We start from the raw sequence: 16,505 nt of genomic DNA on the forward strand, positions 1-16,505 counted from the left end.
AATCTGAATTTCTAGTTTGTTTGTTCTGAAAAGGAACATTGGACCTTAAACCGTTCACTCATAATAAAAAAAAAATATTGGAAGAAATATATGCTTTTTCTTATTACTTTTAGTTTTTGGAGGTCACATTTAAATAAGGACTTCAAATGCCCCTGAGGTTAAATGCAAAAATGAATGTGCTGTGATTTGACCTGTGGAGAGCACGTTGTCAGCTGTGGAAAGCTGGCCTCAGGAAACAGGCTGGTGAAAGCAGGGTGCGTGTTTTGGGGATGGCCAACGCGTGAGAAAGAAACCAGTGGGGAAAAGCAGCATTGCCCAGATAGGGGAATTCCCCAAACAGTTCAGTTTTGCCTTTGAAAAGAAGGTGAGTTTGGGTCGGGGTTGCTCTTGCTGCGCTAGGAAGGAGGATGAAGTGGGACTTCTCCAAAGTCCGTATTTCGCCTCTGGAAGTTCATGTTTAACTGTCCCTGCAGTTCCCGCCGGGGATTCCTGCTGCTCCTGCCTGCAGCCGCTGCCGTGGTCCTCTGACATTTCCTCCCTCCTGGCACTCTGCACTGCCCTCGAAGCCAGGACTGCTCTTGCAGGTTTTGAGACAGATTGCACAGATTGTGGCGATGAGGTCAGTCTCCTCCCAGGAGATTCCTGCTGACAGGGCCCTTTCCAGCCTCTGCTATCAACACAAGTTAAACACCAGCTACCGCCACCGTTGCTCCCACCCTGTTTACACAGCTCTGCCCCACTCCGCTCAACGCAGCGTTGTTGTTGCCGTCGTAGCAAAGCGATACATGCTTGTCTGGTTACCTAAGTGCTTATTTCTTCCCACAACCGTTTCAATCCACCTCTTTAGATACCTGTCATAAGCGTAGAAATGCTGTGAAAAATCTTTGTTACCGTGCTGCGGGCTCTGCACCGCAGATTTTCCTTGTGAGACATGGGCAGCTGATTTGGTTTCTCTTTGCTCCTCTTCTCTGTGGTGGGGATTTCTCTCCTATGCAGTGGGATTGTGAGAATAAATACTTTAAAAATGGTGAGGCACTCAAATATTGCAGTAATGGGGGACATAGAAGTGTCAGGATAGAGGAGGAATCAGCACTGAACTCATTATAATTTGGGACCTGATCCTGTAAACACACATCTGAGTCTTCTCCTTTGCATGAGCAAAGCCAGGTCTCAGAGCTGGTCCCAAGAGCAAAGAGTCTTGTGAGCATGAGTCTGTCCTAGACTAGGCCATCCTGGATCCTTTGAGGATTATAAATCATATGTTTCGTGGCTTCAGAGTTTCTTTTAAAGTAGCCTCTCCATTTGTTCCCAGTTCCCACGTGCTTTGCTCTTGAATGAGTCACCAGAAGCTGCTGCTTATGCACTTTCCCTTCCCTTAAATGTGTGCTTTATTTTAAGAAGCTGAATCTCCGGTTTCTCAAAACCTGAAACTCCTTTTTTCAGTTTGACAAGTGGACAGATGGTCAGAGGCGGAGGATCCTGGTGGACCTGTTGGAACGCTGCTCCCCATCACAGCAGAAATTCTGTGCCAAGCAGCTACAGGATCGAGTCCCCACTGAGGCTCTAGACTTTACCACAAGGCTTCCTAGAGTCCTGTCTTTATACATTTTTTCCTTCCTGGACCCACGGAGCCTCTGTCGATGTGCACAGGTAAAAAAGCCAACACATACCTAAAGTTCAGAAAGTCAGGTCAAGCTAGTTAAAAAAAAGGAAACAGCACTAGTTTTCAGCAAAGACACACCAGTGCTGTTCTTCATAATGCACGGATGTCTTCTGACTTGGCAGCCTGGTGCCAAATGCTCAGTGATGCTTGTATGAGACCAAACGCAACACTTCCACACATCCTAAATTAAGCCAGATTGGCCAAGATTTACAGAAGTGAAGAGTAATTTTAGATGCTCAGCTCTAAGGCATATAAAATGTAGCACTTCACAAGACCGATTCTTCACAGGAAGGACACCTGGTACTTTCTGAAAATCATGTTCCTTTGAAGTACCTTGCACTGTGTGCGGAATCATTAATTGCTTCAAAAAGTACTGACTTGTGGTAGTCGCAAAGAACTACACATGAGGCTTTAGGAAAACCAGAACCTTTAAAATGCTTGGGGGTAAAGTGCTGGATGTGGAGAAGCAGAGAAGTTACAGATGTGCTTTGGAGCACAGTGGCTAGGGCTTCAGTATTTTGAGCACAGTGGCTAATACTCCAAAAACACGTTTGCATGAGGTAAAGTGCAGTGAGGTGATGCCCAAAGTAGTTCTGAATTAATAAGTTAAGATATTGGTGACATTATTACTGCACTAACATAGCACTCCATATCATACTATGAATATATCACAATCTCAGTTTGTTTAAAGCTTGCTCTAGTATCTTTCTCCAGCATTTCATGTTTTATGTGGATGCAACTCACACTATTCATTCACAGGCAGGGAGAAGACAGGTTAGGAAATTACTTACTTAGAAAGGAAGATTTTTACAGTGCTACCTGTGTCATATCATCAGACAACTGCTATTATAAGCATGGCAGTGCCAAGAGATGATGCTTGTCCTTAAGCTGGAACAAGCATTGCACGCAAGGTGACTGTGTGATGGAGTATAACAGCAGAACATGAGTAAGGAGAAAATCTTCAGAACGGGTCTGTCAGACTTAGGGAGATTATTGATGCTGTTTTCTCAGTGGAAGAAAAGGCTTTATTGCAACTACTGTATGCTTATTGAGTAGAAGTGCAGGAAGTTGCCCCAAAAAAGCTGAAAACTTTCCTCTTTGGCCAGTGACTTTTGGCATATTTCACCCTGTGCTGGAGATCAGCTAACATTTAGGCACTGAGCATGTCATGAAGACCTTGAATGGTTTAATGAAAGGTTTAAATGGAGTATAACTGTGTTCAGTTTTGGGCCCCTCACTACAAAAAGGCCATTGAATGACTCGAGCGTGTCCAGAGAAGGGCAACAAAGCTGGTGCAGGGTCTGGAGCACAGGTCTGATGGGGAGCGGCTGAGGGAACTGGGGGGGTTTAGTCTGGAGAAGAGGAGGCTGAGGGGAGACCTCATGGCCCTCTACAACTCCCTGAAAGGAGGGTGCAGAGAGGGGGGATGAGTCTCTTGAGCCAAGGCACAAGCGCCAGGACAAGAGGGAATGGCCTCAAGCTGCGCCAGGGCAGGGTCAGACTGGCTCTTAGGAAGGATTTCTTTGCAGAAGGGGTTGTTGGGCGTTGGAATGGGCTGCCCAGGGCAGGGGGGGAGTCCCCATCCCTGGAGGGGTTGAAGAGTCGGGTTGACCCAGCGCTGAGGGATCTGGTGGAGTTGAGAATGGTCAGTGTGAGGTTAATGTTTGGACTGGATGATCTTCAAGGTCTTTTCCAACCGAGATGATTCTGGGATTCTGTGATAAACAGTGCTGAAGAATCATACTAGTTTCCACATAGTGGAATTACATCCACAGCACAGAAGTTGCTAGCTTCAATCATGGATGCTTGAAACCCCAAGGTTTTCAATTTACTGGGCATTCACAGGTGAGCTGGTACTGGAAGTACCTGTCTGAACTGGATCAGCTCTGGATGCTGAAATGCCTGCGTTTTGGCTGGTACATCAACTTCTCTCCAACCCCCTTTGAGCAAGGAATCTGGAAGAAACATTACATTGAGATGGTGAAAGAGCTGCGTGTCACAAGACCAAAGGTACATATCTACCACCTCTAGAGATGTTTGGGGCCAGTAGGAAAAGTAGGCTGATCGGGTGCCTAACCCCTTTTCCTCTTTATCTTTCTGTAAGCTCCCACTAGTAAAATGGAAAATACATAATTTTAAATTAGAATCTAAATTCACGTGGGGCCATGCTCTCTACTTTCCCATCATCCATCCTTGGTAGAGGGGAAGTGAAAATCTCACTGCTTAGGAGGAGCAATCACCAAGGTCTCACTCTGCTGTCCTTTCAGGGTGTTCTGGAGTAATCCTCTAAATTTCCCTTTCCAGCACTTAAGACTGTTCCCCTCTCTTTTTCCCCAGTTTATAGAGCATATGATAGCTTGCCTCAATCTGATAAGCAGAGGTAGAGTACCAAGCATCACCCCTGCTGACATTTCAGAGTCAGTTTACTTGGTGGCAAGGAAAAAACCCACCCATTATGCCTGTTATAGCCCTTGGTGTTGTCTCTTTCTCTCTTCTTCAAAGGTGACAGGGCCATTCTGGGGAGGTGGAACATTACTCAGTAGTCATCGCTTTCTCCTGAGATTCATTGATGCCATGACTGGTTTGCAAGGCTGTAAGGGTGGGATTCTTCTGCCCCCAATTCAAAACTCATCCCTCTAATTTTAACCAACCTGCCCCCACAGATTCTTTCTGTAGTCAATAGAGGGAAGCCAATGCATCTTCAAAAGCAGCTCAGCTCATCTTAATACAGATTTAGGGACATGGGTGATGACATGCATTGTCAGGGTGCCTATTTCTGCCCACTGACCATAATGGAGCCTGGAGAGCTATTTTGAGTTAATACCCAGTTCTTAGAAATCTAAAGTTAGACAAAATAAATCTCATTTTCATTATAGACTAAAATTTATTTTCTTTTTTTTAATCTCTCTTATTAGACTCCTTCAAAGGATGAGTTTGTAGTTATTGATGTGGAACCAGTAAAAAGCAACATCTCAGAGACAAAACTTTCTGTGCCAGGAAGGAGGACAAACAAGGAGAAAAAAGAGCTCCCACCATGGCGTTCATCAGACAGGCACCCTACAGACACCATCCGATTCAACTACCTCGACAACGACGATCCCATTGAGCAGGCTAGGCAGGCGTAAGAGCTCGATCTCTTCCCTTTTGCTTTTTCTGCGACATAGGGTATGTCTGTGTCCTTTGCAAGCTCACTCTGCCTGGGCTTCACACTGCCTGGAAGCCTTGTAGTTCAGCAACCTGGTTGCAAACCCACTTTGCTGCTCTTTTGGCTTTTTTGGGCTTGATCTTGGTCTGGTTGTAGCTGCAGCTGCACTACTTTGTGTCCTTTCAGCGCAGAGCATGGGCACAGCTTGTTAGTGGCTGCCTGTAAAACAGGCTGTAACTCCTGGGGATGTTACACAGCTGTAATGGAAAGAATCAGGACAAGAGTTCATTCCAGAGTTTTTAAATACAGCTGCAAGGTTGAGAGGAATCTGCTGGTTCTGCACAGAAAAGGAAGATTGATTTAATTGTGATAAAATATAATTCTATCACTTCGAGTATCTTATGGCTGAAAAGAGATTTTGATGATTGAATGAAGATGCAGGTGTAAGAGTACGTACGTACTGTAGAACATTTAAGTAATGAATAGTATTTGTATCTTCACTGCCTGGGATAGACTGCCTAGATGCATCAGTTCTTGGGCTCCCAGGGTTATCTGGTCCGCAACTGGCAAAAGAAAGGCATTTCCACCCCAAAGTATAGTTTTGCACATCGACTTGTGTTAGGACTGCCCCGTGTTTTCCTTTGACACATCTGGCATGAGATATTTTCAGAATCTTAGATCTGTGGCCAAATTTCCGTGCATTAACAAGCATAGCAAGGAGGCTGCAGTGGTCACCTGCGTGCAGTGTTTGACCCATTTCTCATTTAAGTCTCTGTTAATACCAACTCTCATTTTTCATGGGCTCACAGCAGTTACCTTAGTTCAGCTGATGTGCAGTAACTTGTGAAACTGGTAATACTATCATTAATCTGAGCCAGGTCAACACGTAATGGGTTAGATTGACCATTGCCTAGTTCCTGTGCAAGTCCCTGTGAAAAGGACTGCACAGACTCTCACCCAACCAAAGGTGCAGAGAGAAGGAGATTCCTCTTCACTCTGCCAAGAAAAAGCTTGGGAACCAATGGGGCCACAATGGAAGTATCCAGGTTGTATTTTAAGTAAATAACTGATAGAGCTGAGATTAGCCCTGTGCACAGGAACAATCAACCCATGAATTACCCCAGCCGAGTGATTATTTGGCTAAGCAATTGTGCACTCACGTAGGCTCTTTCTTAATGTGATTAACTTTGCTGGACCCACCGCTCCTCCGGGGTGTTCCACAAAGTTCTCAGTGTCTGAGCAAAAGCCTTTTATGAATCATTTTATAATCCGCGTCCCCTAGTCCTAGGATACTGCACTACTTCAAAGAGCTTTCCAGTTTCCACCTCACCCTCTTTCTGTGGTATGTTTCCAAACTCTAGCACCATTTTGAGTTCTTTGAGGCTTTTAACTAAATTATTTTGACAGAATGCCTCTTGTTGCAAATGGATGTCCTGATACTATTTTTCAGTTGTGTTAAATGTTTCTATGTAGCAGCTCCCAAAGGTTTCTGTGAAGTTTAGGGTTCCATTATGCTGCCCATGACCCAGTGTCAAAAGTGGGACAAGCCTTGTTTGAAGAATTTAAAAGTTGCTTGTTCCAGCATTGAGCTGTAGATGCAGCTGACAACCAGATGCAAATGATGTTGAGTTACTAATGATACAGTAAGCACACTGACTGTTTTCTTCTCCTAAGTGAGATTTGAGCCTCTATCCATTTGTGCAATGGAGAATATTTTAGTGCCAAGTGTTCTAGCAAATCTGGCATTTATCTGTAATTATAGAGGATTATTGCAAGGAGAGAAATGAATTCTATGAGATTTGCTTGTTTATCAAGGATCTCCCTTTAATATCACTTAAGCTGAAAGTAATTGCTAGTGTATAGTCTCATCTGTAATGATTATTCAGCAACACAGGTGTGCTGTTTCAGGTGCTGACCCAGCTTCCCACTCACATAATGATATCCTGCTGCTGCTTTTCTGTGGCCACGTTGCTGACAGAGTCCCCTCTGCAGCCCCTTCCCAGAAGTCCTCCTTAGAGTGGCCTTCCAGTACCTAAGGGGGCCTACAAGAAAGCTGAGGAGGGACTTTTTACAAGGGCATGTAGTGATAGGACAAGGATTAATGGCTTTAAACTAAAAGAGGGGAGATTTAGGTTAGATGTAAGGAAGAAATTCTTCCCTGTGAGGGTGGTGAGGCCCTGGCACAGGTTGCCCAGAGAAGCTGTGGCTGCCCCCTCCCTGAAAGGGTTCAAGGCCAGGCTGGACGGGGCTTTGGGCAACCTGAGCTAGTGGAAGGTGTCCCTGCCCGTGGCAGGGGGGTGGGACTGGGTGATCTTTAAGGACCCTTCCAACCCAAACCGTTCTATGATTCTATGAAGTCCTCCCAACTAAGGCTCTACCGCATCCTCCATCCTTTCCTTGTAGGCAGCTGCCTAGGGATGCGGTCTCCAGCACTTCACCTGGCTCCCTGTCTGCAGCAGGAGCAGCGAGACACCACCTTCCACGCTTGAGTGTTCCTGGAGTGAGGCTTTCGGTGGAGGTGGCAGCGGGAGCCAATGTGTGGCTCGGGCAGGTGTCAGTTGCCTGTCAATGGCAGAACAATGGCAGAGCGGTCAGAGTGCCCCTCTGTGATGCCAAGCATTGTTTTGGACGGCTGATGAAGGCCGTGCTCAGCCAACTGTGTCTAGTCGGATGAGTTAGGAGTCTCATATGAACGCTATGCAAGATGATCTACCTCACTGCAGCCTACAGGCTCAGGCAGACCCTGCCTGACCAGTGTAAAGGGTTGTAAAGTAGAACAGAGAACCAAGATAAAAATCTCTGATCCCCCAGGCTGTGTTAGGTATAGTTATTCTTCAGATTAGATGAATTCTTGGAGCTCAAGGGCATAACAACCACTGCTCATGTAAAATGAATGTCAGAAGTAATGAAATCTATGTAAAATGAGATTCCTAAAACAATAGGAGTGATTTCCCCAAATACAGGGTTTTACAAAGGTAGTCTGGGAGAGGAAATGGGCTTTGCTGCAGTCTGAATGCATATAGAGAGGAATGAATATTTTCTTGAGGTCACGAGCATGTGTGAAAAGAGGGAGCAGAACTTGCAGAAAAGCAGCAGCAAGCCAAAGTGATGGCTGAGGGAGAAGGGCTAGGGAGAGCTCTTGTAGGCCAGCAGGTTGACCAGAAAAGTGTGAGCCAACAAACCGTTCTTTCCATTTGAGTTCTGCTGCGCTGAGGAAAACCGGACTTGTGGAAAATTCTTTGTGAATAAACAAGATCACATCAAAGGAATACCTGACGCCATCATCAAAGCATTGTGTGAGACTAGTCACTGGCTACTTCTTTGAATCAAAGTTAATCTGCCTAATGTCAGGTTAAATTTTGCAGAATTTAAGAGGTAACAAAAAAATAGTTTTTCCTAGCTCTTGGACCTGGCTAACATCTCCTCTGAGCTGGACCTCACTCTAAACTGGCTTTCTGGTCCAGAGAGAGGTGAGAACTGTCCTGTTCATCACAACAGAGTGTCCACACTGCAGCTGAAATATTGTCATTTAAATGGCAGAGTTGTCATCTGTTTCTTTGCTGGCCTTTTGAGAGGAGTCATTAGCTACATGCTCCCTTCCACAGCAGTATCAAAACTACACTGCTGTGAATTCATAGCAGAGAACTTATCCTTGCTTAGCCAAAAAAAGTGGAACATGGGAAGTGTAACAAGCTACAGTCAACTCCCAATTATTCAGGGGAGCAGAGACGAAGAGAGTCCTAAAAGAGGTAACACAAAACATGTGTTTCAGGCTATGAGACCGTAATTGGGTATTTACCTTTGAAAAACAAATAGATTTCTGTAGAGCAATCGGGTGAGGGTTTGGCCTGGACAGTGATGGTGCTTCATGTCACAGGGGAGAAGAACCATAACACCATGCCACAGCTGGGTAGTGCCCAAAACATGGCAGAATGGTGTTAATTTGCAATCTGGATGATAATTAAGAGTTGACTGGGTTTTTTTTCTGATGGATTTTTTTGCTGCTTGCTCAGAAAGGCGTGAGCTCATACTATAAAAACTGAATGTTGTCCAAGAGCCTCAGTGACAAACATCACTGCAGCATGAAGGAGATGGGACAGAGATCCCTGAGTGTCTTTCCTGAGAGGTTATTTGGTTTAGACAGGATCGTGTGGGAAAAGCTTCACAGTCACTGAGCAGTGAAATTAAGAATAGCAGTGATCAGACGCAGAGTCAAGGGAGTGGTGAGGCGACAGAGGAGAGATACAGGCAGGGGTTGAATTACGAATTGCCTGGAAGGGGTTATCGAAATCCCTCAGTGGAGTTACATCTGTGACCTGCAGTGTTGCTGCATGTATGTGTGCAATTTATCATAAGGATGATTTCTGGTAGGTCTGTTTTCTGCCTGAATTGTCCAGGTAGCTTTTTGTTTATATACAACAAAACAGAGATCAGCAAGGATGGATTTGTCTCTTTGGGCACTAAGCAATATTGCAAAGGTGAAGTGAAAGATTTTCATCTGAAGTGTGGAACCAAGTTAGCAAATTTTCTCTGGGACTCTGGTCTGCCTGAAAAGGACCAGGAGGGGCGTTTCTTTCAGTCCGTGCATGTACAGTTCTGCTGGAAGGCATCTGGTGTTTGTGCTGCTTGTTGCCAATAAATCAAAAGATTTGCCTCCCACTTTATCATGAATAATGAATTCCGATTCTAGCCCAGCGCTGGACCCCTGCCAAGATTGTGTCCTTGTGCCTCAAGAAAGAGCCCTGCTACTTCTCATGACAACAGCTCAGCCAAAATGCAAGCTCCTTCCCCCCCCCCCCCCCCCCCCCAAACCAGCGCAGGCTTCTGGAAGCCAGCACTAATTCAGTTAGATAATTTATGGACATAGGCCGGCTCTAAAAACAGTTGCATATTGTACTGGAGTGTTTACCCAATGAGAAAATAATTACTTTCAGTAATTGTTCTGTCAGCAGCCTGGGCCCAGTTTCTGACAAAAAGGAGCTCGCTTGCGTGAGAAGGGCATGGTGTTTCACTGTCCTTCCGAATCCTAATGCTTGTCTCTTGCTTTTCATGTTTTCTGAATAGCCAGCCCAGTACTCTCTGCCTGTTAGGCTTGTGGGAATTAAAATCATTCCTTAAGGGAGGAAAATGGGGTGAGAAACACCAAGTTCAGCACTGGGAGTGAGAGACCTGCTGTCCTCCTCTCGGCTCTGATGCCCTTTGCCTTTGCAGCCTTGAGAAAGCCATCCTCACTTCTTACATTTTCCTGACCTTGAAGTGAGAGCATGGTGGTGCCCTGCTGCAGGGGGATGCTCGGACACCGTCAGAGTGAACACTAAAATACAGCAGCAGAGGTTAATATCTTAATTTATGACTACAAGGCCAGGTCTGCATTCTGTCTAAAGATCACAGAATCACAGAATCATTTAGGTTGGAAAAGACCTTTAAGATCATCAAGTCCAACCATAAACCTAACACTCCCAAGTCCACCAATGTGACCAGTTCATTCCCCATAATAATATTTTGGATTGAATTTTCTCTCTTGACTGTTATTGAAGTGTTTATAAGCAGATTGCAGTTTTCCTCAATTTGCTATTTGAAATAATGTCTGATTTGTCTTTATGGTTCTTGATCTGCAGCTGGTCCGGGATGAGTGAATACCAGCTACATGCTGGTGTTGGCTGCTTTTGAGGACGTGTGTGTTATGTGGTGTGGCTGTTTCTTTATAGGATAAATGCTGCTTTTAGACTCTGTTTCCACCCTTTATAGTCATAATTTTGTATTCATACTGTGCTTTTAGCATGCCTTTCAGGAGCCCAGAGACGCTGGTGATGGAGCTGGGAGACACACTCAGAGAGCACACAGAGTTGCTGCTTTAAATTTGCTAATTTTGTATTGCAGAATTTGAATGTGGAAGGGGAAAGAACACCTTCAGAGCACATGTGTTTATGAACTGGCCCGAGTTCTTAAAAAAACTTCCACATAGTATTGATTTTACTCCTGGTATTGGAAAAACGTGACAACTGGCCATATTCCAATGTACTTCACTTAATTTTCACATTCTGAAATATTCCTGTTCTGCCAGTTAATTGTATTGACTTTAATAACAGCTGCATATAAATTGATATACATCTATAAATATACATATATTCATATTCATATTCATAGACATAGACATACACATATACAAGAAGTATTTAGCTATAAAAACAATGAATAAATACCTTGTTGAAGGGGCAGTCCTCTAGCCTTATTTTTGTTACATGTTACATGGACTTCACTGAAAACTCTCAAACTGATTTAGCTAAACTTGCCTTTCTATGAATTCCCCTAAGCTGATGTAACATGTTATGTGGATTTAGCTTAAATCAGTAAGTCTCGAGCTCAGGGCATGTGTTTGAGTGCTATAAAGTTATCATAACTTAAAAAATAGCAAGTTACCACCCTCCTCTGAGCCATGGTATCTGATTGTGTGCTCTTGGTTTGCCCTGGGTGCAAGATAAAAAGCATTATCTTAAACCGTGTCTTTTCCGATGGCAATATCATAAGGGATTTTCTTTTGCTCAACCCCAGGGAACCAACTCCATAGCACTTGTTAATACTATTCTGTTCTACTCTGCAGGAGAAAGAAAGGAGGAGGGGAGACCCCAGACCTTAGCCGGCAGGCAGCTGAGAGAAAAAAGAGAGCAGGTCATGGATCTAATAAGCTCCAGAAGGCAAAATCACTGGCAAGTATCACGGGCTTGTAATTATATCGTTATACACGGGAACATTTTAGCTTAGAGCTTTTACTTAATGTAGGTAACTGTGAAGCTTTGCTCCTGCTATAAGTAGGCTGGCAGGCACGTTTGCTGCCTGTCCCCGAGGGAGATACCTGGGCAGAAGGAGGACACAAAGCACCCCATGTCCGGCCGCGCCAGGGGCAATCTCTCACTGCAGCTGAGACACCGTCCATCTGCCTTCGGTGGGAAAAGGACAGTAACTCTGTGTGTAACAGTGACCTTCTTATCTGCTCCTCCCTCGCTTTGCTTACCGCACAGTAGCCTGACAGTCCGTTTCCATCCTTTACAAAGCGCTGGATCAATTCTCTTAGGATACTTGCATCTCTTCCCAAAGCTTCATTTCTGTGCTCGCAACTTTTGATCGTTGCAATTTGATGTTAGTTTATTGCACTGATCCTGAGCAAGCAGCCCCAAGGTCTTAATACTGAGGATCCATTGTACTCATCGCTGGTAAAATAGGGCATCCTCACATGAAAGGAGTCAGGCTTCCAGAAAGCATCATGGGTCTAAGCTTTTGTAGGTACGGCAACAAATAACTGCCAGAAGGATGTGCTCACAAGCGTATCAGGGGGTTTTGCAGACCTGGAAGTGTGTTTCCTAAGCGATGAAAGCCAGGGAACACATGTGAGTTGAGCTAAATAAGGTTTACATAAAAGAGGGGCATTGTCTCCTGAGATCAGGAGTCATTCTCCTGACCCACATACAGCCTATTTACAAGGAAATAGCTTCAGTCAGTGTTAAAGAACAGAAAATGTTATTAAAGTTATTTACCCTGTGTCTTGCAATTTCCATTCTCCAATGGCTTCCTCTTAGCCCTTAGATCAGAGCGCCCTTACACGGTTTCACCCCACCACGGCTTCCCGTTTCAAATTTAAAGGTGTTTTGTTGTCAGTCCAGAAGTGAAAGAATCTTAGTTCAGGGTAAGAAGAGGTGAAGTTGATTTTCTTTCCCCAGATTTTAGGAAAGTTATGTGTTCTTTGAAGTTACTTAACCTGCAACCCCCAATCAGGAAGGCACAAGCACTTAGTCTGACTCCCACCATGAAGCCCAAACCCTCCTGCACAACTTCAGTGGGAGTTCTTGCTACAAATTGCAGCAGTACAGAGTTGAACAATGTGTATACGTGTGTCCCTTTCTGTTGGCTGCTCACAGTTTAAAAGGGACATTATTATTCCTGTAGCAAATAGTCACCTGAAAGCATTTAGCTGACACAAAATGCTCAGAGACAGTTGTCTGGGGGAGCACGCAGAGTTAGTGGGTACTGAATTCTTACCCCACAAAAAGCCCTGGGAAGAGTCTTAAAGCCACTGCCTGCTGCGAAGGCCTGACATGTCCACCATCCTCCCTTGGTCCCTCCTAGGCAGTTAGGACAGCCTAACCCAGTGTGTCCTGAAGCCATGGGGTTACACCTTGGGGACATCAGCCCAGATCAGAGCTCCATGCCTTTGTGCTACCCAGTCTTGGTAGCACTGGCTTCTGTTTGTGTTAAAAATCTGGGGTAGCCTGTGTTGCTGTGTTGCTCTTTCCTAGACCTTTACATTAAAAATAGGCTTGTATTTCTCTTGAGTTTAGAGTTGTCCAAATTTCAGTAGAAGAGCTCTGTTTCTTATTCTCTGATGCATAAGCCCCCTGTTACTCTGGCCATTAATGACTACAACACTACATGTCAATAAAGGTTAGGTTATGACAGGCTAATGCATAGAAAAAGAATATATATATAACTTGCTAGGAATAATTCAAAATTAATTTCCATTTATTATTAAGGTAGCATTGGGAAATCTTGTTGAAATGAAGACCTGTGAAAAGATTTTTATTTAATCAAGTCAAAATAAAGAGGCTTAATGCTCAAATCTTTTAGTAAATCCTTAGAAGAAGAATAGACTGTGATGAAAGAATAAGTGCCCCAAGCAAGTAAACATCGAGTCAAATTAAAATGAAACTCTTAAATAGATCAATGATCCAAGTCCAGAAAGTAGGTGAGAATAAAGTATATTACAGCCAACAATGAAGAGGTGAAAAGGGCTATTATATGGAGCTCCAAGCTCAGGAGGCTGAACAACAGCACACCAAAATAGAAGAAACACATAATTAAGGTGATGACCAGAGTCCTGGAATTACATCCACTGGCTCCACATTTGCATGCGGTGAATCAGTTCTCCTCCTGGTAAACTTTGGTTTTGGAGTTTATTAGTAATCATGAAAATGGTGGCATAAAATGTGACCAGGCTCACACTTAATTTGGAATAAATTAAAGTAAATTAGCTAAATTACAATAAATAGTAAATTACAATAAATTAAGTTAATTAGATCTCTGAAGAAAGGGCCTCATTCTTTCTTACAAATGCTCATGCAACCCCCACGTCTCTGCAGTGGGGAGGGAATACCTGCTCTATCTTTATCCTTATTCTAAGGATATGTAGAGTTTCAGCGTTAACCATCTCTTTAAGCACTTTGCTGGATGAAGACTTCATGGCTTGTCTATACCACCTCAATGCTCACATTGCCTTCAGCAGCTACTGTCCCAGTATTATATAAATAAAAGCAAAGAATGCAACAGGTTCGGTGACTTCTCTGAGCTTTTACCAGGCTGGGAATGGAAACAGATCTCTGGTTCAGGGCATTATATCATCCCTCCTGTTCCCTCTGACATGGAGCTGCGCTGCCCTGCTGTGATTTCTGAGCTCTGGCCCTACAGGTCCCTTCGCAGGCGTCACTGCTGCCACATCAGTGTCCTTTAGACAAGTCCCTGAGGACTTCCAGTGAGTCTTCTGCAGCTTCTCAGCAAAATAAGCAGCTTCATGCCCCAAACGTCAAAATTCCCAGAGACTTTATTAGGGAGGTACAATGTGATTGATGCTTTTGACAGCTTTGCAAATGACTGCAATGTCAGCAATTAGCGGCTGGTTTTGCCTTTCAGGCTGTCTGCTTGTTTCTGTTGGAGAGACCACTCCACCCTCACAGCTGTTCCTGAATTACTGATTTATTTTTAGTACTTACTAAATAACATCTTTTTGACAGGATCAGTCATTCTTGCCTCACTGCCTATATCCTAAGGTAATAAGATTGCAGCATTTGAAGTCGGGAATACATTTTCCTATGACATATTGACAGGGAGTTGAAGTTTTGAGTAAGAATTGCATTTATGTACCATGTGGGTGTAGCCCACATGAAGATCCAGGGCTCTCAGCACTGAGTCACAGTCCTGTCCAGTGTATATTTTATTTTGAATTTTATTTATTCATACAAGAAATCTTGTCGAACTTCATGGGACTACTCCTCAAAGTGAAAATAACTCAGTATAATGTTTGCATATTCAAACTCAGCTTATATATGTCACTAATTTTAACAGTAGTAGCCTGGCTCCTATAGTCTATGCCTGTCTGTCCCTGTGAGCTCTAAAACTGAACCACAGACACCACAGGAGCTGAAAAACAAGGAATAGTCAGGTCTGTGCTGCTACTACTGCTTCTATGGTAGTGTGCTTTTCCCCCTAGCTAGGACAGAAAAACTGCAGCTGTTTTTATCACACCATCTCTGTCACATGTCAAGTACTGCTCAGATCCTGGCCCACTTTCCGCAGTTGTATAATCACTGGCCTTTCTTTAGGTTTGCTTATTTATAACTAGATAATTAGGTGTGAAGCACCATATATCTGCCACTGCTGCCAAGTCAGATAATGGAAAGGGGAAACAGGCAGGCAGGAATTACAGAACAGCATTGACTTTTCTGCACCACCATTTTACTATGGACACTAGTTTCACATAAGACTATCGGCCCACATTGCTTTTTAATGAGTTGCTATGTAAATTTTTGGTTTTGTTAACATTTGTTCACTATTCTTACCAAATAATCAGTATCAGTTAAAAAATCCCAAAGCTGTTGGTCTGCAGAACCTGTGCTTTTTGAATATTTGGGGTCCTTCTCAAGGAGTAAACAATCACTGTGTTGCTAAGTTAGGCTTTTTTGCTTAATTTTTATACTGTTTAGTAAAATGCTCATTGAACAGTATGCTAAAATAAACTTCATCCTTTACACTGTGAGACTTGAAACAACAAGGCTGGGATCAGTCGCAGCCATATGCACGGGGGAGAATTAGTGCATTAACATATGAATTGATGTGGAGAATCAATTAATGTGGGTTTGGCTTTACTAGCTTCAATTTCTAATTGGGTCCTTTTGTCCTTAAGGTAAACTCATACCAGAGCACAGGTCACTGCAAATAATACAAATTAGGCTTGTATCATTCACAAATATAATTTAGGGGTATCATTTAGGAATATAATTTATAGAATGTATATAGGATGTATAGAATTTATAGTTCTCAATGGACTCTAACGTTTTCGGTCCCTGTGAAGCTTTTGGGATGATGATAATTACTGCCTTCTCTCCCTAGCTATCACTTTCTGCAGATCTTGACTCTGTTCCAAAACCACCAGTTCGTCCCAGCTGGGCCACTCACCAGTCAACTGGGAACCTGCCCTCCAAAGCAGCCGCAAAGACCCTGGTCCAGAGCTCCCAGTGGAACGCTGGGATACGACCAGCACCTGTTCGAGCTCCAGTGCCAAAGCCACGTGAAAGAGGAAGGAAAGACTTGACAAACACCAGCTCTCCATGTTAGTATGCTGCCACATCCCACGTGGAGGCTATTGTACAGACTGCAAATATCCAAATTTAGTGCACAGAGGAAAGGAGATGGTGCTGGCAGTATATTTCTGTAGGCGAAGGAGAAGGCAGTCATTCTGGATGGTGGGAATCCAGATGACAGTGATCTGCTGCATCAAAAGAGAACATATGGCCAAAGACGTCACATCTAGCACTTGCTAGATCCACCTGTCTGTCACGACTGTCATCTTGGTGTTGAATGCTGGCACAGGCTTCACGTGGGTTTAACTCACTAATACTCAAGGCAGAGGAAGAGATCTTAGATCAGAAGTGA

At 43.9% G+C, this 16,505-nt stretch overlaps 1 protein-coding gene across 1 annotated transcript in view; it reads left to right on the top strand.

Moving 5' to 3' along the window:
- FBXO16 (F-box protein 16) overlaps window positions 1–16,505 on the top strand; it is a 37,671-nt gene that overhangs the window by 18,958 nt on the left and 2,208 nt on the right. The window contains exons 4-8 of the mRNA XM_074820852.1: window positions 1,444–1,650; window positions 3,509–3,673; window positions 4,579–4,784; window positions 11,410–11,515; window positions 15,963–16,182. Of these exons, the coding sequence (XP_074676953.1) occupies window positions 1,444–1,650; window positions 3,509–3,673; window positions 4,579–4,784; window positions 11,410–11,515; window positions 15,963–16,182 (904 nt within the window). The remainder of the gene's footprint in view (window positions 1–1,443; window positions 1,651–3,508; window positions 3,674–4,578; window positions 4,785–11,409; window positions 11,516–15,962; window positions 16,183–16,505) is intronic.

The sequence above is a fragment of the Strix aluco genome, chromosome 3, assembly GCF_031877795.1.
Source record: "Strix aluco isolate bStrAlu1 chromosome 3, bStrAlu1.hap1, whole genome shotgun sequence".
Classification (NCBI taxonomy): Eukaryota; Metazoa; Chordata; class Aves; order Strigiformes; family Strigidae; genus Strix; species Strix aluco.